At 36.2% G+C, this 23244-nt stretch overlaps 2 protein-coding genes across 2 annotated transcripts; both read right to left on the reverse strand.

Annotated features, from left to right (window-relative positions):
* Positions 1-797: 797 nt before the first annotated feature.
* LOC133308563 (long chain acyl-CoA synthetase 4-like) lies at positions 798-19833 on the reverse strand. Its single transcript, XM_061509194.1, has 19 exons — positions 19679-19833; positions 19173-19236; positions 18986-19075; positions 18656-18712; positions 18260-18308; positions 17870-17946; positions 17703-17742; positions 17518-17612; positions 16961-17128; positions 16656-16766; positions 16424-16511; positions 16116-16182; positions 4040-4115; positions 3816-3933; positions 2788-3033; positions 2544-2683; positions 1791-1973; positions 1214-1333; positions 798-845 (listed from the first exon to the last, which is right to left on the reverse strand). The coding sequence occupies exons 1-19, from the start codon at positions 19831-19833 to the stop codon at positions 798-800; spliced, it is 1992 nt and encodes a 663-aa protein (XP_061365178.1).
* Positions 19834-21733: 1900 nt separating this feature from the next.
* On the reverse strand, positions 21734-22778 carry LOC133308584 (uncharacterized). The gene is made up of 2 exons (XM_061509222.1): positions 22641-22778; positions 21734-22151 (listed from the first exon to the last, which is right to left on the reverse strand). The coding sequence occupies exons 1-2, from the start codon at positions 22776-22778 to the stop codon at positions 21954-21956; spliced, it is 336 nt and encodes a 111-aa protein (XP_061365206.1). The 3' UTR covers positions 21734-21953.
* Positions 22779-23244: the final 466 nt, after the last annotated feature.

A 23244-nucleotide genomic window follows, 5' to 3' on the forward strand; every position in this document is an offset into this window, starting at 1 on the left:
AGAATTAGTTTATGGGAAAAATGTTTGACCCATAACCCAAAGCCTAAGACAATACTGGTGATGGTTTGAAAGATCAGGTCGGGCTTCTGTGCAATTGGGTCAGGAAGAAGAGATTTGGGCTTTTGCCCGGTTGATATGGACTTATTTTTAGACTTAACTTTGAAGAGTTATTTTTGCTATAATAATTAATGAAAATAAAAATAAAAATTAAGTACAAAAATGAGATTAGATAAGTTATTTTTTTTATACCTCAGTAAAATGTTTGACCGTAAAAGGAAAGAGAGGAAGAAAGTAGAAAGAGTAAACAAAATCAAAAAGAAAAAAAAATCACGATATGAAATACAAGAAAAAGAGATGATTAAAAAATAAAATTTTAGAAGAGATGTTTAAAAACTCCTTGTGGGATATTCAGGAAGTGATCCACGAGACAAATCCAACAAAATGGTTGACTTTTTCATGCCTTGTACCGAAATGCAGAACTCAGGAGACCAAAACAGAAAGACTATAGACGCAGGCAAACTGAGATGCACCAAAAGGGCCCGAGATGGAAATTTTCCATATTGAAAATCTGCTCAATGTTGTAAAACAACTATTAGTATTATTGTCATAACGAGGCAATAATTCAATATTGTTTAAAATATGTTACCTACCTAAGCATATTTTCTTACCTTCTATGGTTGTGCAGCTATCCATGGCATATTATTTGTCACCCATCTACAGAGTCACCACAAGAAAAGGCTAGCGCAATTACACGCATAAATAAGTTGTCTCCATGTCTCGAGCTCCAAAAGCATATCTCAGGCACTAGAATTGTTTACTGTCTTGTACATGTTGTCAATGGTATTCTGTGCACACAAAAATTGAGTTCAGATAGACTATTATGATGAAGCTCCTCAATCACTCCGTTGCAATAGCACATGTAATAGAGATAGTTTAACGTCGTAGGTTGCCAGACATTGTGTTGAGTGTTTCCATTACCAAGTCAATGTACAATATAGAACCATAGTATCATGCTGGCATAATCACAGTGATTAGTCAACTAAATCAATACAATGGGAATTGATTAACATCTTCCACCTTTGTTCATTTGTTGCTTGGTTTATTGAAAAGTAAGGGAAAAGAAAACCATCCATTTACGAAGGTGATTCCACTTTGCTTTCCATTTCTATTCATATGAAGCAAAATGAAATCCAGAGAATTTGACAATTTATACCTGGTAGTATTTAAGCAACTGGGGTCTCTTCTTCTTAAATGTTGGAGTCATAAGGTCACGTTCCAAGTCAAATGGAACTGGTTCAAGATGAACAGCTTTTATAAACTCAAAACCTTTCAACTGCCAGAATAATAATGATAATAATCAGGATTTCATAAAGCTTAAGGTGATGTCCGTATACATAATTGCAGACACAAACATACAGGCACACAAAAGGTAGGGATCAATAGATACTTGACACACCACTCATTCGTACTTTATGAAAAAATGATTTTAGTCCATCCAACTATTCAATTGTACTTAATTATATTAATATTTCTTGTCAAATTTAAAAAAGTTACACAAAAAAGTATGTGATAAATTGTTGATAGTAAAGTACATTGTCTGTTAATTATAAATAGTTTTGATGGCGTAGAAAATTTCAGATTAATGTGAAATTTTATCAACATGATATACATGATGGAAACTTTCAATCTTACCGTGAATTTTCTGAGAAATACTCAAATTCTTCAAGTTAAATATATACTGTATGATATTCCAAATTAGAGAAATATTAAGAAACTTGAATTAATAGGACCTTCTTTTCTTTCGCAATCTTTGTGAGTTCTCCAAGAATGTAACTTTTTGCCTTAGAGTCTTCACAGAGAGAATTGAAGTCCCCGGTTATTCCATTTTCTTCTGCCCAAACCTCAAGTGATTCCTTCTTGGGGGTAACAACAGCAACAAGGAAGGACTCGAAACTGTTTCCATAGATCCATATCTGAATCAGAGGAGGGAAAAAAGTCATTTCAACATGTCACAGAACATTGTCTGCTCATGAACAGAAGCTGAAACTAAAACCTTTATTACTTTTTTTTTTTTTTTTTTGTAAACAAAACCTTTATTACTTATCTTTGCACTAAGCTAAACCTTTGGATATCATTCATAAATCTGGAATTTACAACAATAATTATACAGATACATGCCATAATAATATTCTTAAGTCTTCTCTAGGAGTGATAATCATTCCGGAACAAGAATAAAATATAAATCCAACAAGCAACAACAATGTAGTTTGTATATGTTTAGGCATGCAAGGAAAAAGTCCAATACGAGTATATGCATATATAGAGATGCAATTTACCTCATTCGTCTAAAGCTACGGGCACAGTTTGAGTAATTCTATCATGAACCACTGAGCTCAAGTAGTTTGACTACCACTTTTTTCCTATAACCTTTTCATCTTTCTATATAAAAAACAGATCATCTTCCACGTATTTTTCTAATAGTGGCAAATAAATTCATTACAAGATAAGGCTTCAAAACTATTATAAGAGTTCACGAGACGTACTGATTCAATAGCAGAAACATGATCATAAATACTCTCCAGGTTCTCAACAGCAACATATTCTCCTTGTGAAAGCTTAAATATATTCTTCTTCCGATCGATAATTTTCATGCTCCCATTAGGTTGCCACTCTCCAATATCCCCTGTTGAATAGATCAATGACGAAAATTAAAAAGTGACCATGCAATCAATAAAAAAGCATATATTATGTAAACTTGAATTTTGGAAAAAAGATAAATGAACAAACCTGTATGGAACCATCCATCGACCAAAACCTCTTTGGTGAGATCTTCACGTTTGTAGTATCCGGAAAACACGGTATTTGCCCTGATACATATTTCTCCTCTTGGCGTGCTAGCAAGTGCATCATATCCCATTTCAGGAACAGATTCAAGGCACGCATCCACATATGGTACAGGAGGACCCACGGTACCCATCATGTCTATTTCGTTTGGTAATGAGACAAAGGATCCCGCACAGGTTTCAGTCAGACCTATTCTCATTTGAACAAGAAAAGTGCATTAATCAAGTCCATATTTTAATATATGCATTGAGTATCACATGATGCAAAAATTTTGAAGCAGACAAAATCACCGTGTTAGAGAAGTATATAAAAACAAGTTAAGGTTTTGGATTGAATTGGTTCATTACATAATATCAGAGTTTCGTGTCACTGGTTCAATCCTCGTCGCCTCCACTTTCTCTTGTAAAGTTTTTTAGCACCGATAGATAGGTCTGTGCATTATTCACCCTTCATGTCCAATGTGAGGAGGCGTGTTAGATTGGTTCTTTAAACCATTGACGAGCTTTCACTTAATATCTTAACCTTTTGGGTTGAATTGGTTCTTTACACAGTGAGTAACAAAATTCAGGAACAAATTAAACACTTTCTAATGTATGTCCACGGAAACTATCTAAGCTTCTTATTTGAGCGAATCAAGTAAGCAGGAAAGGGTTAAGGAGATTATTTTCAAGGCTAATCCTTATACTCCATGAGACTAAGTAGGAAGTAATCAATGGTTTCTCCTCGGAGATATTTTGTAGTCTAGATTTTAGGATTTGGCAACTTTGCTTCATTAAAATTTTCATAATTTCTCTTCTTTTTATTATAGAGGATCCTTTATCCTCCAAATTCCGTGTAATTTTTTTTATCTCTTCATGTTAATGAATTTATTATTTTATGAAAAATAAATATTTATAATAAAAAATAAAATAAAATAAAAACGGCATAGTGTGAATGGGATTATACAAAATTTAACAAGAGCATAAGCATACCATATCCTTGCATGATATGAGCACAAGTAACCACCCGCAGGAAACCTTCCACATGTTTAGCTAGAGGAGCTGCTCCTGACAAAATAATACGTACATTACCCCCTAAACCTTGCTTTACCTGATCAAGTTGCAAAAAGATTATTAATTAGTACATCAATGTCGTTACAGTTGCTGTTCGTACCAAGGGGGCTGGCGTGGAATTAAAATTTATGAAATTACACTACCTTACTAAATACAACTCTGTCAAATAATGGAGATGCATCCACATGTTTTTGCCCTCTCTTCATGTTATGTAACTTGCTGCAAAAAAAATTCATAATTAATATTATCAGATTATTGCAAGGCCTACTGAGGGACAAATTTTTGTCAATATATAATTGGAGAAAAGAAGAAGTGAAAGAAGTGTTTTATCTTTATAATACTTTCTTGATTCATTGAGAGACCCAATGAGTCCTTTTTATATTGAGTACATCCAACTACCTCAACTACTTTAATAAATATACTACTACCAACTAAATATACAACTACTAACTACATCAATAAATACTATCTAGAATATTCTACATATTCTACACTCTCCCTTAAGTTGGGAGATATATATTGATCATTCCCAACTTGCTGATCAAATTCTCAAAGGTCGGCTTAAGTAATCCTTTGGTGAGGATATCTGCCGTCTGTTCCTTGGTAGGTATATATGTCAAGCATACACTACCGTCTTTTAATTTCTCTTTGATAAAGTGACGATCAACTTCCACATGTTTTGTTCTGTCATGATGAACAGGATTTTGAGCAATGCTGACAGCAGCCTTATTATCACAATATAATCTGATAGGTAGGGAATAAGAGATCTTCAACTCCTCCAGAAGCCTTCGTAACCAAATTCCTTCACAAATACCATGGGCTAGAGCCCGAAACTCCGCTTCTGCACTACTTCTTGCAACAACAATTTGTTTCTTACTTCTCCAGGTCACAAGGTTTCCCCAGACATAAGTACAATATCCTGAAGTAGATCTTCGGTCCATTGCAGAGCCAGCCCAGTCTGCATCTGTATAGATTTCAATCATCCTTTTGTGCCCTTTTTTAAAGAAAATTCCTCGACCAAGGGTATTTTTGAGGTATTTGAGAATTCTATAAACAACACTAAGGTGTTTTTCCTTAGAAGAATGCATTAATTGGCTAACCATGCTCACAGCAAAAGCAATATCATGTGAGACAAATAGATTAATTTCCCCACTAGTCTCTGGTACTTCTCCCTATCAACATCTTCCCTGTCCTCAACTCCTACCTTGATATTAGCTTCAATTGGAGTCTCTGCCGGCTTGCACCCAAGCATACCTATTTCTTGCAACAGGTCTAGAATGTATTTTTTCTGAGTTAAAGAAATTCCTTCCTTACTCCGAGCAATTTCCATGCCAAGGAAATATTTGAGAGATCCAAGATCTTTTAGTTCAAAATGGTCAGCTAAACATTTTTTTTAAAGAGGTTATCTCCTCGCTATTATTACCAGTGACAATTATGTCATCAACATAAACGATCATAATAGCAATTCTTCCTCTGTCGGAGTATTTAAAAAATAAAGTGTGATGAGTCTGAGCTTGGGTGAACCCTCTTCCCTTAACAGCTTAGTAAATTTCCCAAACCATTCTCTGGCAGATTGTTTAAGTCCATAGAGAGACTTCTGCAACTTGCACACAGAACCATCCCCTTTTTCAAAACCAAGAGGTGGATCCATGTAAACTTCCTCATGTAGATCACCATTCAAGAAGGCATTATTAACATCTAATTGTTGCAATGGCCAATCTAGGTTGGCGGCAAGAGATAGCAGAATGCGGATAGTGTTAAGTTTGGCAACAAGAGTAAATGTCTCCTGATAATCTATCCCATGAGTCTGAGTAAATCCCTTAGCAACTAATCTGGTCTTATACCTATTGATGCTATTGTCTGCATTGAATTTTATTGTGAACACCCACTTGCAACCAACAATTTTCTTTCCTTTAGGTAATGTCACAAACTCCCATGTTCCATTTTTTGTAAGTGCATCCATTTCTTCTAATACTGCATTCCTCCATTTTGGGTCATCAAGTGCTTCTTGGATATTTTTGGGTATCTTGGTACTATCTAACATAGTGTTGAAAGCACGAAAACCTGCAGACAACTTTTCATATGAGATATAATGAGAAATAGGACGAGCAGTGCAAGATCTAGTACCTTTTCGAAGAGCAATAGGCATATCAATGTTGGCTGTACTAGTACATTCAAGTAGGTTGCTGGAACAAGGACTCGAGTCAGGATCCTGGCAGTCTAGAGTATCTTCATGTGTTTTGCGCCTGCTGTAAAAATTTTCCCCATTTACCAGGAGGATCATTAGATTCAGGTATAGTTGCTCCCCATGTTTCCTTCCCAATAACTCCCCCTGTTTCCAAAAGCCAAGGTAAGACAGCAACATCATTTGGTTTCCCAGGCTTATCTTCATCCATACCAAGACCAATAGACTCCCCCTGAAGAGAAGTCAGGGAAAAAAAAGATTGTGTCTCATAAAAGGTAACATCCATGGAAACAAAAACCTTACGGAGAGAAGGTGAGTAAAACTTATAACCTTTTTGATTAGGGGAATATCCTATGAAGACGCATCAGATGGATTTAGGGTCAAGTTTGGACCTTTGATGTGGAGGAATATACACAAAAACCAGACAACCAAATATTTTGGGAGGAAGAGAAGAAAGAGCATTGAAAGAAGGAAAAGATTTAGTAAGGCAGGATAAAGGAGAATGAAAATGTAGTACCCGAGAAGGCATCCGATTAATAAGATAAGAGGCTGTCAAGATGGCTTCCCCCCGCAGATATTTAGGGACATGCAGTGTGAATAAGAGAGCTCGAGCAACTTCAATTAGATGTCTATTTTTCCTTTCACCACCCCATTTTGTTAAGGGATGTTAGGACAAGTGATGAATCAAAGTGATGATGTGGATACAACATATACTTGATGATTCCACGACAACATGGTTTTGATGATAACAAAGAGGAATGATTCAAAGACGTAGCAATATCCAAAAAGCAAATGTGAAAGTATGCACCAAGTCTCAAGCATCAATCCAAGTCCAGAATCTCAAATGGTATATTCATTTAGGACTTAGGATAAATATGTAAAGATGTATAGAAACAAAGCATTGCATGAGCTCAAGGTCATTCATCAATCATATATTTCAAAAGCATGCATCCTTAAAAAGAAAATTCAAGACAAATGGTTTCATATGTACATTTTTGGTTTGGAAGAAGTACCTATGCGATACAAACTTTTCTAGATAATTTCCATAACCAATAACATGCATTACACGTCATAAAAACCATTTGGAAAGAGTAGAAACTCAGCACTTGTACAAAAAGGCTGCTGCTATGAAATATCCGGATATTCCACTTTGAATATCCGGATATCAGATATCCGGATATGTAACAAAGAATATCCGGATATACGATATACAATATCCGGATATGAGCCCGACGAATATTCCACTTTGATTATTCTCGCTATACTTGGACTTTATTTCTTACATATAAAAGCGATGCTTTTAAATCATTCAAGAGGCTAGCCAAGCTTATTCAAAATGAACAATCTTCAAATATCGTTTCAATTAGAACTGATCACGGTGGAGAATTTGAAAATCAAGAATTTGAAATGTTTTGTGAAGAAAATGGTATTGAACATAATTTTTCGGCTCCTAGGACTCCACAACAAAATGGAGTTGTAGAAAGGAAAAATCGTGTATTAGAAGAACTTGCTAGAACGATGTTAAATGAAAATAATCTTCCAAAATATTTTTGGGCGGAAGCAGTTGGCACCGCATGTTATGTTATGAACCGTGCTTTAATTAGACCTATCTTGAAGAAAACTCCCTATGAACTTTACAGAGGAAGAAAACCCAATATTTCATATTTTCATGTCTTTGGTTGCAAATGTTTTGTTTTAAATAATGGAAATGAAAATCTTGGCAAATTTGACTCTAAAGCCGATGAAGGCATATTTCTAGGATATTCACTTACAAGTAGAGCTTATAGGATCTATAACAAAAGAACAATGGTCATTGAAGAGTCTATTCATGTTGTATTTAATGAAACTAACCATGTCTTGCCTAGAAAGGAACTTTGTGATGATGATGTTATAGAAAGCATGAAAAACATAAACTTGAATGACAAAGAGGAAAATGAAAGGGAAAAAGAAAAGGAAGCAAACAATGAAGAAACTCCAAGACAACAAACCAATGATGGAAACAATCTACCACAAGATTGGAGAGTAGCTAGAGGACACCCCATTGATGCGGTAATTGGTGATATATCCAAAGGGGTAACTACTAGAAACTCAATTAGAAATATTTGTAATCACTTAGCATTTGTGTCTCAAATTGAACCTAAGACCGTAAATGAAGCAATTATTGATGAACATTGGTTCTTGGCAATGCAAGAAGAACTAAATCAATTTGAAAGAAATCAAGTTTGGGAACTTGTGCCAAAACCAAATGATTATCCAATAATTGGAACCAAATGGGTCTTTAGGAACAAGCTTGATGAAAATGGCATAATAACTAGAAATAAAGCTAGACTTGTTGCTAAAGGATATAATCAAGAGGAAGGTATTGATTATGATGAAACCTATGCTCCCGTTGCTAGATTAGAAGCTATTAGATTACTACTTGCATTTGCATGTATAATGAATTTTAAACTCTTTCAAATGGATGTCAAAAGTGCCTTTTTAAATGGTTATATTCAAGAAGAAGTATATGTTGATCAACCTCCCGGTTTTGAAGATCTTGATTTACCTAACCATGTCTTTAAACTCAAAAAGCCCTTATATGGTTTAAAGCAAGCTCCAAGAGCATGGTATGAAAGATTAAGCAAATTTCTTTTAGAAAAAGGTTTTTCAAGAGGAAAAGTGGACACGACTCTTTTTATAAAAAAGAAAGATGATCATCTATTATTTGCACAAATTTATGTTGATGATATTATCTTTGGTAACGTTAATCTTTGTGAAGAGTTTGCTAATCTCATGCAAATCGAATTTGAAATGTCTATGATGGGAGAGCTAAACTTCTTTCTTGGTCTCCAAATAAAGCAACACAAGGATGAGATATTCATTAATCAAGCTAAATATTGCAAGGAGTTACTCAAAAAATTTGGAATGGACAACTCCAAAGCCATTGATACTCCCATGGGTACATCTTGTTCTTTAGACAAGGATGAAGGAGGTAAATCCATAGAAATTACTAAATATCGAGGTATGATTGGCTCACTTCTATATTTAACTGCAAGTAGGCCCGATATTATGTTTTGTGTGTGCATGTGTGCTAGATTTCAAGCTAATCCTAAGGAATCACACTTAAGTGCCGTAAAACGAATCATGAGATATCTTGTAGGCACTTCACACATGGGATTATGGTACCCTAAAGGTGCATCATGTGAGCTAATAGGTTATTCCGATTCCGATTTTGCGGGTTGCAAATTGGATAGGAAAAGCACTAGTGGCACTTGCCACTTTCTTGGTTGCTCCCTAGTCTCTTGGCATAGCAAGAAACAAAATAGTGTGGCATTGTCCACGGCCGAAGCGGAATATGTGGCGGCCGGTAGTTGTTGTGCACAAATCATATGGATGAAACAACAACTAAAGGACTTTGGGGTTGATCTTGATCACATCCCCATTAGGTGTGATAACACTAGTGCCATCAATATCACCAAAAATCCCATTATGCACTCACGAACTAAACATATTGATATTAGGCATCATTTTATTCGAGATCATGTGCAAAACGGTGATTGTATTTTAGAATTTGTAGAATCTTCAAAACAAATCTTCAAAACAATTGGCCGATATTTTTACCAAACCTCTCCCAAAAGAAGTATTTTACAATTTGCGACGAGAAATTGGTTTGATTGATCCTTCATATTTGTAATCATGCATGAATAGCTTCTTAACTTGCAAACCATACCTTGACCATTGCTTTGATCTTGCTCTTTTCATAACTCATAGCCCAATATACCTGTTATATATGCCTCTCAACCTTTTTACTATGAAGTATATGCCATATGACATGTTTGATTGAATTCAGTATGCCTTTTCTGGTCTTTTTTCGTATCTGTCTGGATATATCCGGATATTCAACATTGAATATCCGAATACAGTTATCCGGATATGATATCCGGATACGTATATCCGGATACCATATCCAAATATCTATATCCGGATACGACATCCGGATACTGAATATCCGGATACTGTGCTTCGCATATCCGGATATTTGTCGCGCTGGGGTTCTTTTAAAAACAGGTGTCCACTCATCTTCTTCGTTCCTTTTCTCTTTTTTAACCTTCGTTCCGCTCCATCTGCCTTGCCGCCTCCGTCCTCTTCATCGTTGGTGTCCCTCTCCCTGCAATCATTTCCAATCATCTCAATAGCCTCTCCGTTCTCCCAACCCTGTTCGACCCACTTCTGGTCCTCGCCATCATCTCAGTCGCCGGTCCTGTCTCTGTCATCTGCTACACGCCATGGCTGACAATGGTGCACGAGAACGCCGCTCCAAGAGGAGGGCTGACACCCATGCCTCATCCACTGCCCCTGCTGCCTCTGCCCCCGTTGACCGCTCGGGCTTCGGGTATCTCTTCGATGGAAATCCCGAAGAAACCCGTACATTCATTGAGAGGTTCTCCACACGCCCCATTCTGGAGCCGAAGTACTTGGACACTGTTTTTTTGGCAGCTCAGGGGTTTGATATCTGCCAAACTCTTGACTCTGTCAATTTACTCCATTTTGCTGCCCTACAGTGCTCTTACTCCGAAGTTCTTGTTAGAGCATTCTACAAGAACATCCAGTACTCTAATGGCACTTTACGCTCTCGCGTAAAGGGTGTCGCCATTACCGTCACACCTGATGACTGGGAGGAGCTAGTTGGCTATACCTTTCAGATTAATGATGCTGCTGACGATGATTTTGTGACTGATGATGAGCCGCTTACCTTTGATGGGATTCACTTCTCCGACTTTCAGTCCTACGATCGTGCAGCATTCTTGGCTTCCATCCTTCGTCCCCGGACTGCACAGATAAACCTGGTCCGATTCTCAGCCAAGAAGCTGACCATCTCTGCTCGCATCCTGCTTTATGTGATATCTCACATCATTCTCCCTAGGCATTCAAATCATGCCATTGTTCAGGAGAATGATCTTTTTACTATGTGGGCCATTGGCACTCAGCTCCCCATTGACTAGCGCCACACCTTCTGCTGTCAGATGAGAGATGCCTCTTATGGTTCCACTGCACATCTACCATACCCTATGCTCATTCAGCGCATCATGGAGCTTAAGGGTGTGCCCATGGATGGTGAAGCAAAAAAGAAGCTCAGGCCCGCTCACAACTGCTTTGGAGAAAAGCTGCTGATCAAGACGAACTTCGTTTACTTGCATGGTCAGTGGCAATGGGATGATGAGGCCACATATGGAGATGCCTCAGCTGTTGACATGGAGGAAGATTTGCACACTCCGCAGGCTGCTAATAGGCCAGTAGATCCACCTTCTACTGCTGCGACTCGCCTTCCTCCTCTGCCTCCTCCACACACCACGACTCGTGGCTATACTTCTCACGACATCATGCTTTACCTTCAGCAGCAAGAAGCTGCTCATATTGCATTCTGTGAGGACTGGTACCACTTCCGTGAGGATGTCTCTTCTCGTCTCACTCGCATCGAGACCTCCATTTGCCTTCACTCTCCTATCAGTGATGCTGGCGGCTCTCATGTTGCTCCTGCTGAGGGAGATGAGGATGATGAGGCCACTACTTCAGTTACGAACACTTCCAGTGATGACGACGACTCTTAGTATAGGATTACTTATTGTCATTTTGTTTCGCAGCTAGACTATGCCTTTTTGGACGCTTGTACTCCTTTTTGATTGATATTTTGTTTGAGTACTACGCGTATCTACTTGATGTATGTAACCATTTTTCGCTTAATGATATGCATCGCATTTTCTTTGCAATTTCCTTAAACTATCTTCTTACTTGCATACTCCTTTCACTATTGGATTACTTCTTTTTGATATTGCCAAAGGGGGAGAAACATCTACTAAATTGCGAAACATTCAATCACTCAAGTTGCAAGGTAAATAGGGGAGATATTAAAAATTGAAAATAACCTATGACATGAACTAAGGGGGAGTACTATATTTCAATTGAATGAATTTATGCAACACTAACTCTCTTTCTCAATTTAAAGTTTGTCATCATCAAAAAGGGGGAGATTGATGAATCAAAGTGATGATGTGGATACAACATATACTTGATGATTCCACGACAACATGGTTTTGATGATAACAAAGAGGAATGATTCAAAGACGAAGCAATATCCAAAAAGCAAATGTGAAAGTATGCACCAAGTCTCAAGCATCAATCCAAGTCCAGAATCTCAAATGGTATATTCATTTAGGACTTAGGATAAATATGTAAAGATGTATAGAAACAAAGCATTGCATGAGCTCAAGGTCATTCATCAATCATATATTTCAAAAGCATGCATCCTTAAAAAGAAAATTCAAGACAAATGGTTTCATATGTACATTTTTGGTTTGGAAGAAGTACCTATGCGATACAAACTTTTCTAGATAATTTCCATAACCAATAACATGCATTACACGTCATAAAAACCATTTGGAAAGAGTAGAAACTCAGAACTTGTACAAAAAGGCTGCTGCTATGAAATATCCGGATATTCCACTTTGAATATCCGGATATCAGATATCCGGATATGTAACAAAGAATATCCGGATATACGATATACAATATCCGAATATGAGCCCGACGAATATCCGGATATGTACGGATTACAACGACTATAAACGACTAGAAACGGCTAGTTTTCATAGGAGGTGTCATTATAAATACCCACATCAGTTGGGATGAACAGTACACGACCCTATAGCATTTATTGAAGCTTTATTACTCTTGCTAGCCTTTTATTACTCATTAATTACTCATTTTGATCATTGCATACACTTGAGCTCATCTTTCCTTTAAAGCTATACATCTCTTAGTTCTTCAATTTGTTCAATCTGTACTTTGAGAGTACTTAGCCACTTCTAATCACCTCAATCTTACTTCTTGATTTGAGAGGGGAGTGAACCCTATATTTGAGAGGCTACCAAATTCCTAAGAAAATTTGGAGTGAAAAAGTATACGGCATCAAGAGCCCGAAGTCTTGAAAAGTTGTAGTGGTTTGTCAAGCACCCTCAAGCTTGATAGTGAGTGAAAAGAATTGATCGAGCGGCTTCAGTCTGGACGTAGGTCACGGTGGTGGTGACCGAACCAGGATACATCTAGTTTGCAATTTCTCTAACCTTAATCTCTTTATTTAAGTATTAAAATTGCATCTTAGATTGTCTTTATATATACGATTGCTTACTTTGTTGTTCACTACACTTGCTTTTACAATTAGACATTTCCTAATTAAATCACTTTATTGAAAAAATAGTCCTTAAAACATCAAAGGAGGTACTTTGCGAAAAGATTTTGTAAAACTCAATTCACCCCCCCTCTTGAGTATTGAAGCCACCTGTCCAACAACAAGAACTTTGATGAATAATTCCATGCTGGTTTAGGAAATCTCCAAGAACAGAATTAAAATATTGAGTACCATTGTCTGTTCGCAGAATTTTGATAGAGGTCTGGAATTGAGTTTGAATCATACCATGAAAGTTTTTAAAGGTGGATGCCGCATCAGACTTATCTTTCAAGAGGTATACCCAACATACCGTAGAATGATCATCAATGAAAGTAATAAACCAACGAGCACCCGAGACATTCTTTCACGAGCAGGTCCCCAAATATCACTATGAATCAATGTAAAGGGAGAAGATTCATGATATTTTTTAGGAGAATAAGTGGCACGAGAATACTTTGCAAGCTGACAAATATCACAAAGAAGGGAACTTGGCTTTTTATTGATGAACAAGTTCGGGAATAACTTCTGAAGATAGACAAAATTTTGGTGTCCTAACTTACGATGCCATAACAAAACATCATTACAGCTATCTAATAAACATAGAGAGTGGTTCGAAAAAATCCTCCTTTCACAAGGATCCTCTTTAAAATAATAGAGCCCTTCTTCCTCTCTAGCACTGTCAATCATTGTCCCCGAGTCCTGTTCCTGAAAGGTACAAGCATTTGCAGAGAACTTAGCAACACAATGCAACTCAGCAGTAAGTTTGCTAATTGAGATGAGGTTACAGGTAAGAGAGGGAACATGAAGGACTGAATTCAAAATAATATGCTCAGAAAGTTTAATGGATCCCTTCCCCGCAATAGTGGAGAAATTCCGATCAGCTGTTCTTATTCGTGACAGGTGATAGTAAGGGGTATAGGAGAAAAATAAGGTTGCATTACCTGTGATGTGATCAGAGGCCCCTGAATCAAGAATCCAACGATTACTACGTTCAACATGGAATGCCATACCTTTTTGAGCAACATGACTAGTTGCCTCGGCAGGTTGAGATATCAGTTTCTGAAATTGCTTATACTGGGCCTTAGAGAAGAAAACACCATCAAGGTTTGAAGGGACATGAGACACCTCCCCTTTATCTTCGGAAGATACTTGATTAGCACGATTCTTGTTTTGTCTTTTTGGTTTCCAGTTTGGTGGTTTTCCATGAATTTTCCAACATTTTTCACAAGTGTGACCACCCTTATTGCAATGAGAACACCAACGGTCAGATTGTTTTAAGTCCACAGAAGGACGAACAATATTCTTTTCTATAAGAGCAGACCCATCAAAGGACTTAGAGTCCATATCACCCAACATTACTTTTCGGCGAAGCTCCTCCCTTCGTACTTCAGAAAAAGCAGTAGCAAGTGAAGGTAATGGGTTTTGCCCCAATATTCTTCCACGAACATCATCCAGATCAGAATTAAGACCAGCAAGAAAATTATAGAGACGCCTTTTCTCTATATAATTTTTGAACCTTGCGTTAGCTTCTAAACCTTGAAGGTCTGCTTTATCATAAAGATCCAACTCTTGCCACAGTGTTTTTAGAGCAAGGAAGTATTTAGTAACAGTCATCCCTCCTTGCCGTAATTCTTTCACCTTGGTGTTGAGATCAAAAGCCTGAGATGCATTGCCCAGGTCAGAGTAATATTCTTTAACAGCTTCCCAAATTTCTTGAGCTGTATCAAGAAATAAATAAGTTTGACTGATATCTGGTTCCATAGAATTAGTCAGCCATATCATGACTAAAGCATTTTCAGTCACCCAAGCATCATAACCAGGTTCACGTTCTGTTGGTTTTACTTTTTTTCCGTCAAGATACCCCATCTTCCCTTTAGCCTGGATAAACAACTTAACAGATTGACACCATTGCACATAGTTCCAACCGTTTAAACGGTGATTGGTGATCTGCATTGCTGGGTTGTCTCCAGAAGACGAAGAGTTGGGAAGGGGTGAGGTTCCAGACGAAATTTCAGAATTTTCAGCATCCATGGCTTTCTAACAGGTACCCAGAAAAAAAGTTCCTCAAAATATGATTTTGACCCTCAAAACAGGAAGATGGTTGCTCGCCAAAGTCAATGAATGAGAGCAATCTTGGCCACAGTGAAACAGTAATTGCTATAGTAATGAACAGTACTGCTACAGTAATGAACAGTACTGCTACAGTAATGAACAGTACTGCTACAGTAATGAATAGTACTGCTACGGGTCTTCTGTTGGTTGGCTCAGAATTTTTTTCTGAACCTAATGGTGGCCTTGGTTTCGTGGTTGGAGGTGTCTAGGTAAGGATTCTGGCTTGGGCAGTGGCTAAAACGAAAAAAAGGAATAGGAAAATGACTTAAAAATAAATCAGAACGGGGAAGAGACTGGAATATAACCAGCTCTTGATACCATGGAGAAAAGAAGAAGTGGAAGAAGTGTTGTCTGAATAATACTTTCTTGATTCATTGAGAGACCCAATGGGTTCTTTTTATATTTAGTACATCCAACTACCTTAACTACTTTAATAAATATACAACCACCAACTACATCAATAAATATACAACTACCAACTAAATATACAACTACTAACTACATCAATAAATACTATCTAGAATATTCTACATATTCTACAATAACCAAATAATAATCATAATTATCTGAATGAGATATTTTTGTGTGATTTGATTGACATAGGAACATTCATACAGTATTGAGTCATATTTTCATCATATCTTAAAGAGAAACCCTGACCGGGTTTGTCATGATTTGGCCAAGACTCTTAAGTAACATACAGAAACATAGTACTTACTATGAGTAGGCAAAATTGAACATTGTCTGTTTAACGAAGCCTCCTGTAGAAATCTTTTGTGTCAAACCTGTATATCAAGATGAAGATTGAGATTTTTTATACTTTATTTTTTGGAGAGGAGAAGCTGTTCAGATAAATGGAAAAAAAGAAAAAGAAAAGGAATTTAAGAAAAAGACCACTGCAATGCAATCAATGACCAAGAAATAATTTAGAAAATAATTTTGTCTGTCCTGAAATCATAATTTGATGATCAGCAACATACGATGTTAGAAAGATCACTAAACTGTCAACAAGGACAAAAAGCTTACCTGAGTACACTCTATCAAGCACACGGGGAACAACACAGAAAATAGTTGGTTTTAGTTCCCCAATGTCTTCCAGTAACAATTTGATATCCTGCAGCCATTGCATAAAAGGTGTTCATATTATTATTATAAAAAACAAAAATTTGACTTTTCTAGGGATAAAATCAAATCCAAAGTTCAATAATCATATCAAGCTTTCATTCCGTAATGAATGAGATTTAGCATATACACTCACACCACGCCAGAAACCTATGGCGGCACCATGCCATATCATTGCCTCCTCAATGACCCTATCAAAGATGTGTGCAAGAGGAAGGTATGATATGTATACATCTTTCTCATGCAACTGCAAGCAGGAAAAAGAAGGGAAATTAGGAAAGTAAAAGAATAAAAGATAGCATACATAGCTAAACATTCATTATCATAAAACTAAAAAATAACATGCTTAACTTAAATGGAAAGAAATTACATTTTAGGAGTCCTCTGTAAATTCATTTACTTGAAAATAAGATCGAGGGATCATAAAAGAAAACTACTTACCCTTTCATTGCAACTCTCCAGCACATGCTTAATTCCGGCTAAGAGTGTAATAATGTTCTCATTGGATATCATCACTCCCTTGGGGTCACCAGTAGTTCCACTCGTATACATTATTGTACAGATGTCACTTTCCTTTTGTTCGGGAAGATCAAAACTCTTATTTTGACCCTGCGACAGATATTAAAAACTCGAATGAGGAATTGAACCACAAAATATCCATAAAACAATAGAAACACATTACTTCCCTCTGGTTTTTTTCTGAGGTGAGCGTTAGAAACATAAATTTCAATGTAAACTGAAGTTGCCATTTACAAGAAAACATCCTTAGTTTGTCATTCCCACTGCACAAAAACTACGTTCACTAATATTTTACCATACATGCCACTAGTACACCACCTACAGGTTGAAAGAGGTAGTACTAGTAATACAACAACAACAAAATTTTATAGACTAATCACAGATACTTCCAAGTAACTACAGAAGGAGCATCTCTCATGTCAAATTTTACAATAGTAGGGGGAAAAAAAAAGTAATAATGCGTCAAATGAATAACCCACCATTTGTAAAAATTCATCCCATGAATATATTGCCAACCCAAACTTTTCAACTTCTTGCTTTTGTTCCGGAGTAACATTTCCAAAGCTCACAAGTGCTACACAAGTAAATAAATAAAGGTAATTGCTTTCTTTGCAAATACAGACATATTTTAGGAAAAGGAACGGAGAGAATCAATGAAACTTACTCTTGAGATACTTTGATGCATTTGGAAATGTTTTCAATAGCTGAAAAGTTTCAACAACAAATATATGGATAAGACTGACAGTTTACAAAAAATTGTGCAGCACACTTTCTAATGCTTCGTAGCAGTAATACAGTGAGTGCTATCATAGATAAATTCAATAGGTGAACCTCAGGTATCTTCTTTTCTTCTGCAAAGGCAAGTGTGACCTCTGAATGGCATATAATAAATTCCACTGCCCCAGCACCTAAGTCATATATATGAGAGTCAAAACCCATTATAACAAACATTTGAAAAATCAATATTGAAATATTAGGATAGCAAATATTCTTGGTTAAGAGCTAAAAAGAACCTAAGAAACTTCAGTTGTAACGTGTAACGGATTATGAAGAGTTATGTTAGATATGTTAAACCATTTATGTGTTTCTACCTAATAGTTTAAGCTTGAGTATGATTGGCACTGACAATAGTGAATCTAGTGTACTAAATGGAAAACCAATTACAGTTGTTGTTAAGTCAATCCATCAGCAAGGTGTAGGCTAAAAAAGGTATGGACATACCTAAGGTGTCATATAAAGGAACACAGTAAAGTCCATGCGCATTGCAGGCCTGCAGTTATGTTGTAACATGTCAGAAAATATTTAGAGGATAGAAGCAAGTTTAACAACAATAAAAATGGCCATCACTAGGTGGTGGTCAAGGATGCCTACCACATAATATAGAGCACCAAATAACAGAAACTAAACTTTGTGTAGAAAGCAGATATTAGATAGATGAAACAAATTTTCAATCTAAAAATGCCTTGTTCTCCTTCATGTTCAAAAAGGATCATAAACAGAGTAGAACAATCAATCACATTAACAATACAGTAAAAATAGAAACAATAATAAATACACAACACAAAGACACAGGCAAAGATCAACATATAAATACAACATAAAAGAAAAGAAATGTACCTCCATGCTTATAATCCACTCTGAGCAATTGCCACCATAAATACCACATTTTACTCCCTGTTAAGTGTTAACCGGCAATATATAAAGTAAGCATATGTTACCAAGAACAAACTTTAAAAAAGAATTAAATTAAGAGGGTTTAGAATTTGTATTCGGTACAAAAGAGTGCACATCACTGTTGATCGCAAATAAGTAAATAACAGAACATGTGAGCAACACATTATTATGTAGTGAGTGAGAATATATTAAATAAGATAAAAGTATAAAAAAAAAGTGAAAACAAAACATGGTTTCATTTTCCAGTGAAGAAGGCATAGGTGACTGACTTACTTTCCCGTAACCACAACTGCGGATGGAATTTCCAACCTTCACCACCAAGTCGTACACTTCTTTGTAAGTTTGCCACTTGTACTTGTCAGGCTACAAAAGAGCCCCGAGAAAAATAATTCATAAGTGGTGAGTGGTGACTTATTTGCAGATTGTCAAAAGTGAAAGAAAGATAAAAGAGAGAGTTTACTTTCCCATTCACGATCTCCCGGCAACCAAGCATTGGATTTGTTGGATATTTCTCAACAGACATTCTGTATAAGAACAAAAACAGTCAGAACTAACATGAAATGTCTAATATCTTATCAAATATAACAAGTCCCATGCTCATTCCTAATTATTTATTTCAAGAAGTACATAGTTATAATATTAATTTTTTTTTAACAAACTTTATAATTTCGAACATAATACTTATATTTCCCTAAAAATATATACATGCACATCATCATAAACGTTTTTTTTTTTTTTTTCATTCTATCTCCTTTTTTTATTAAATAAAAATCACCAATTCAATCATAACAATGGTGGTTCACTCCATCTACCAGATTCAAATAACTACTCATTCCATCCATCTGGAACGTTGCATTCACAATCATCATTGATTTCATCCAAATATGCATGGATGGTGTTGTCTCGTTGTAAATATCAAATTTAAGAAAAGAAGAAAACATTATTAACATTGTCCATGAAACAGACCTGAAAACATCCCAACAGGTTTTAAGACCATCAACGGGAGGAGGATGTGCATGATCCTTGGAAAAGACGCTGCGGTAAACGGGGCCCATGGATGGCCTTCCATCTTTGGCCTCCTTCGCTTTCTCAACCTCAACGATATATCTTGTTTCCTCCATGCCTTTGAATCAAATCTTCCTCACCCTCAATAACTGGAACTGGAAGCACACGAAGAGACACAACGGAATCGACAACTTGCCACTACAACGACGTTAAAACGTGTTACGTGTCGTGAGACACGCTTTCTATTGGTCAACAACTTCAGATCGTTGCACACTTTTTTCTGCGCCATGTAGCGAGTTAGTTACTAATTTCCATATTTTTTTTTTTCTTATTTGAGTTTTTAATTATCCCTATTCAATTTTCAATTTCCTAATAGCTCACGTTGTTATTATATTTTAGGAGCAAATTTTGTGCAATTATACACATTCATCCTTAATATATATATATATATATATATATATATTTTTTTTTTTTTTGTTACATTGGAGAAAAAAAAGAAAACAACTATCTACGAATCGAAGTCACGCCTAAAGCATTCTCCGGAAGAAAAGGTCCAAGACTAAGCGGGATTACATTGTATACAAAACAATTATGTGCTTATATTTACAAAAAAAAAAAAAAAAAACAATTATGTGCTTATACAAAACTAAAGTACTATAGGTGTTAAAAAAATTAGACGAGGAATAAAAAAAAAAAGTACTTGTCATTTTAAATGATATAAAATTGTGTTATTTTAAGATAAAGATAGACACAAAATAATATTTTTTATTTAAAATTTAAATTAAAAAAAATCACTTATTTTTTTCCCCATAATTTTTATTTTTTGTGTATATCTCTCTCCTAAAATGATATAACTTATATCTTTTAAAACGACAAATATTAAACCCATAAAACATATTAGAATACTGATTACACAAACCCCATAGCTAACCCAGATCCCCCGACTCCGGCACATTGGAGTTTGGTGCGTTCAATCGATTTTCACATGCTTACAACTGCCATATTCTTAAAAGAAAATAAATGTCAAAGCAGTGTTAATTAAAAGGCATTTAATATCTTTTATTAAGTACTATTAAATATATCAAATTTATGAAAATAAATAATAATAAAAACTTTTTATTCTAAACATATCAAATTATATAATTTTTATTTAATATTTATTATTTGTTACTCCTTTTAACTCTTTGGTTAATAAAACCCCTTTTTTAATATTATTAGGGAAAAAGATTATGAGCATTTAACACAAATGTCTTTTCATGAATTTGACCACACGACTGAGCATCACCCAAAGATTATATAACTTAACATTTACCTAATAGTTTATATTTTGCATCTTTATAAATTTATATATGAAATCATATATAAACAATAAAAGCATAATTTAACTTCTACAATATAATACTCAACCAGTGTGACACAAGAGCCTACTATAATAAATATCAGTGGATTATATTGTTGATTCCATAGAATCCCAATGGGCACTAAGAACACGAGCGAAGTTTGTGTGATAAAACATTTGATGGGACTGCAGAGAGAGAAAGAAAAAAAGTTGAGGAGAAAGATGAGAGAAAAAAGGAAAAAAAATTAATCTAGGTGTCAATTTTCTAGTGAAAAGATCATGGTCGTCCTGGATCACATTTAAAAAATTCCTATGAACTCCTATGAACAGGTAGCCTTCACTATCATTTATTTGATCAAGTTCTCAGGCGAATGTCATCACATTTAAAGATAAAGCACACGCCATTCCCGGCACACGCAAGAGACAAGTACACCTGATCGCAACCTTCGCCTACACATGACAGGTTAAGTGCTCTCTTAAAACTAGAGAATCTTTCCTATCAAATAGGTATACTGGGAGTAGTTTCCCACAATGAAATATTAATTCATATCAACATGCAAAAGCTCATCAAATACCTTGGGCAATGACAATAACAAACCTAAGGGCATTCAAGTAATGTTAACAGCTGGGAATTCCATGTGCTAGACGGCAAACATGAATCACAAAACCAAACAATATTCCATGGAAGAATACTAATATACAATGGAAGCGCAAATGAACAGAAATAAGTTCAAATGAAAAGGGTAAAAATATTCCAGACATAAAAAATATATCTAGCCAGCTAGCACACGGAAAATTCTATTTGCATCAGCTAAGGGATTGGGGTTGGGATGCAGCAGACCAAGCATACGACTACTCTGAAAGTGACATCATGAGATTCATATTCCAGCCAGTTTGTCAGTTGCCAAATTGACCTCTTCCCCATGGAGACCTCCGGCTCCCACCTCCATTGTGGTGCACAGCATTATTCTGTCTTGACAAAACTTTCATTCTTTGCTCCTTCATGTTTGCAAACAGTGAATCCAATGTCTGAGGCCTCTGCTTAGGCATTATATTGACATCCTCCTGCTGTTGCTGACCAGAAGGCAGTGGATGCTATACACAAAATACAAATTCATTAAAATTTTCCAGCTTTGCACATCAATGAAGCTCGCTTCTTCTGAATGAGCTTAGTTAACCTTTAAATGTGAAGACATATTAATCTTAAGACTGAATGTTCAATTACAATGTGAACAGATAAAAAAGAAGACACTCCAACTGAGCTCCACAACCTTATCAGTTATCACCATAAAGTAAACGGTCACTCCACTAATCCTAAAAAACACCTTCATCCTCATGTTTTCAAACTTGTACACCCTTAATCCCCAACCCTAACAGAAAAAGGCAACATGGTTACAAATGTAAAAAGCCCAATTCAATTAAGAATAGCCACGTATGGCCAGCTTAAAGTAACCTCCACCTAATATCAGTTATACTCACTGGAAGCATTCTTTCCACGAAAATGTTGAGTTTTTTAATAACAAATGCAGCATACAGAGCTAGAAAACACACACTCGACTCGACCATAAGAGAAAACTGTCGCACCTTAGCAGCAAAACCTCCACTGGCAGCCCATCTCTGACTCACAGGAACGTGAAACCTGCAGCCAAAAAGAAAATAGAATAATTGAAGACCAGAAACATGATATGATTCCAGAGATTCCTCAAAAGCAGTGACTAGCATCCGACATGTTCAGCACCAAGGACTACTTCTAATAGAAACGCTACTCATTAACCTTTCACTTACAAAAAAGTTCACCCTCTTACCATCAGATTCTATATATATCCAATTAAAAAGAAAGAAGAAACAATTTAATGACAAATAGGCTACGTATTTGAAGATCAACTTGGTGAACATCTTTCAAAATTTCCACAGAAAGCTCTGAGTTGCAACACGCTCTGGAGTTTGTGCCTAGCAGTGCCCAACAACTTGGATGAAGCTTACTACAGACCAGATCTGTTTACTATCGCGGAGGCTGTCAACCAATTAGACCAGTTACGAAGACCTCAAGGCTTCCAAGCTGACTTCTTCTCCGCAACAATTGTATGTTGCTGTAATGTAGCAACAAAATTATCTGGTTTGGTGACTAGGGACTAGGGTACCATTTCCCCACAAGCAAAACACCATATGCACCTCTGTTTAGTTCTAA

Source organism: Gastrolobium bilobum, unplaced genomic scaffold, assembly GCF_033153095.1.
Source record: "Gastrolobium bilobum isolate Gb01-03AN ecotype WA unplaced genomic scaffold, APGP_CSIRO_Gbil_v1 utg18308, whole genome shotgun sequence".
NCBI lineage: Eukaryota > Viridiplantae > Streptophyta > Magnoliopsida > Fabales > Fabaceae > Gastrolobium > Gastrolobium bilobum.

Coding starts and splice junctions, on each gene's coding strand:
- LOC133308563 (XM_061509194.1), bottom strand. CDS start 19,833: ATGGAGGAAACAAGATATATCGTTGAGGTTGAGAAAGCGAAGGAGGCC. Junction 19,076..19,172: donor GGGAGATCGTGAATGGGAAA/GTAAACTCTCTC, acceptor GCTCTTTTGTAG/CCTGACAAGTACAAGTGGCA. Junction 846..1,213: donor AGTTGCTTAAATACTACCAG/GTATAAATTGTC, acceptor TTGTGTGCACAG/AATACCATTGACAACATGTA.
- LOC133308584 (XM_061509222.1), bottom strand. CDS start 22,778: ATGCTAGTCACTGCTTTTGAGGAATCTCTGGAATCATATCATGTTTCT. Junction 22,152..22,640: donor GTGGAGGTTTTGCTGCTAAG/GTGCGACAGTTT, acceptor TTTTGTGTATAG/CATCCACTGCCTTCTGGTCA.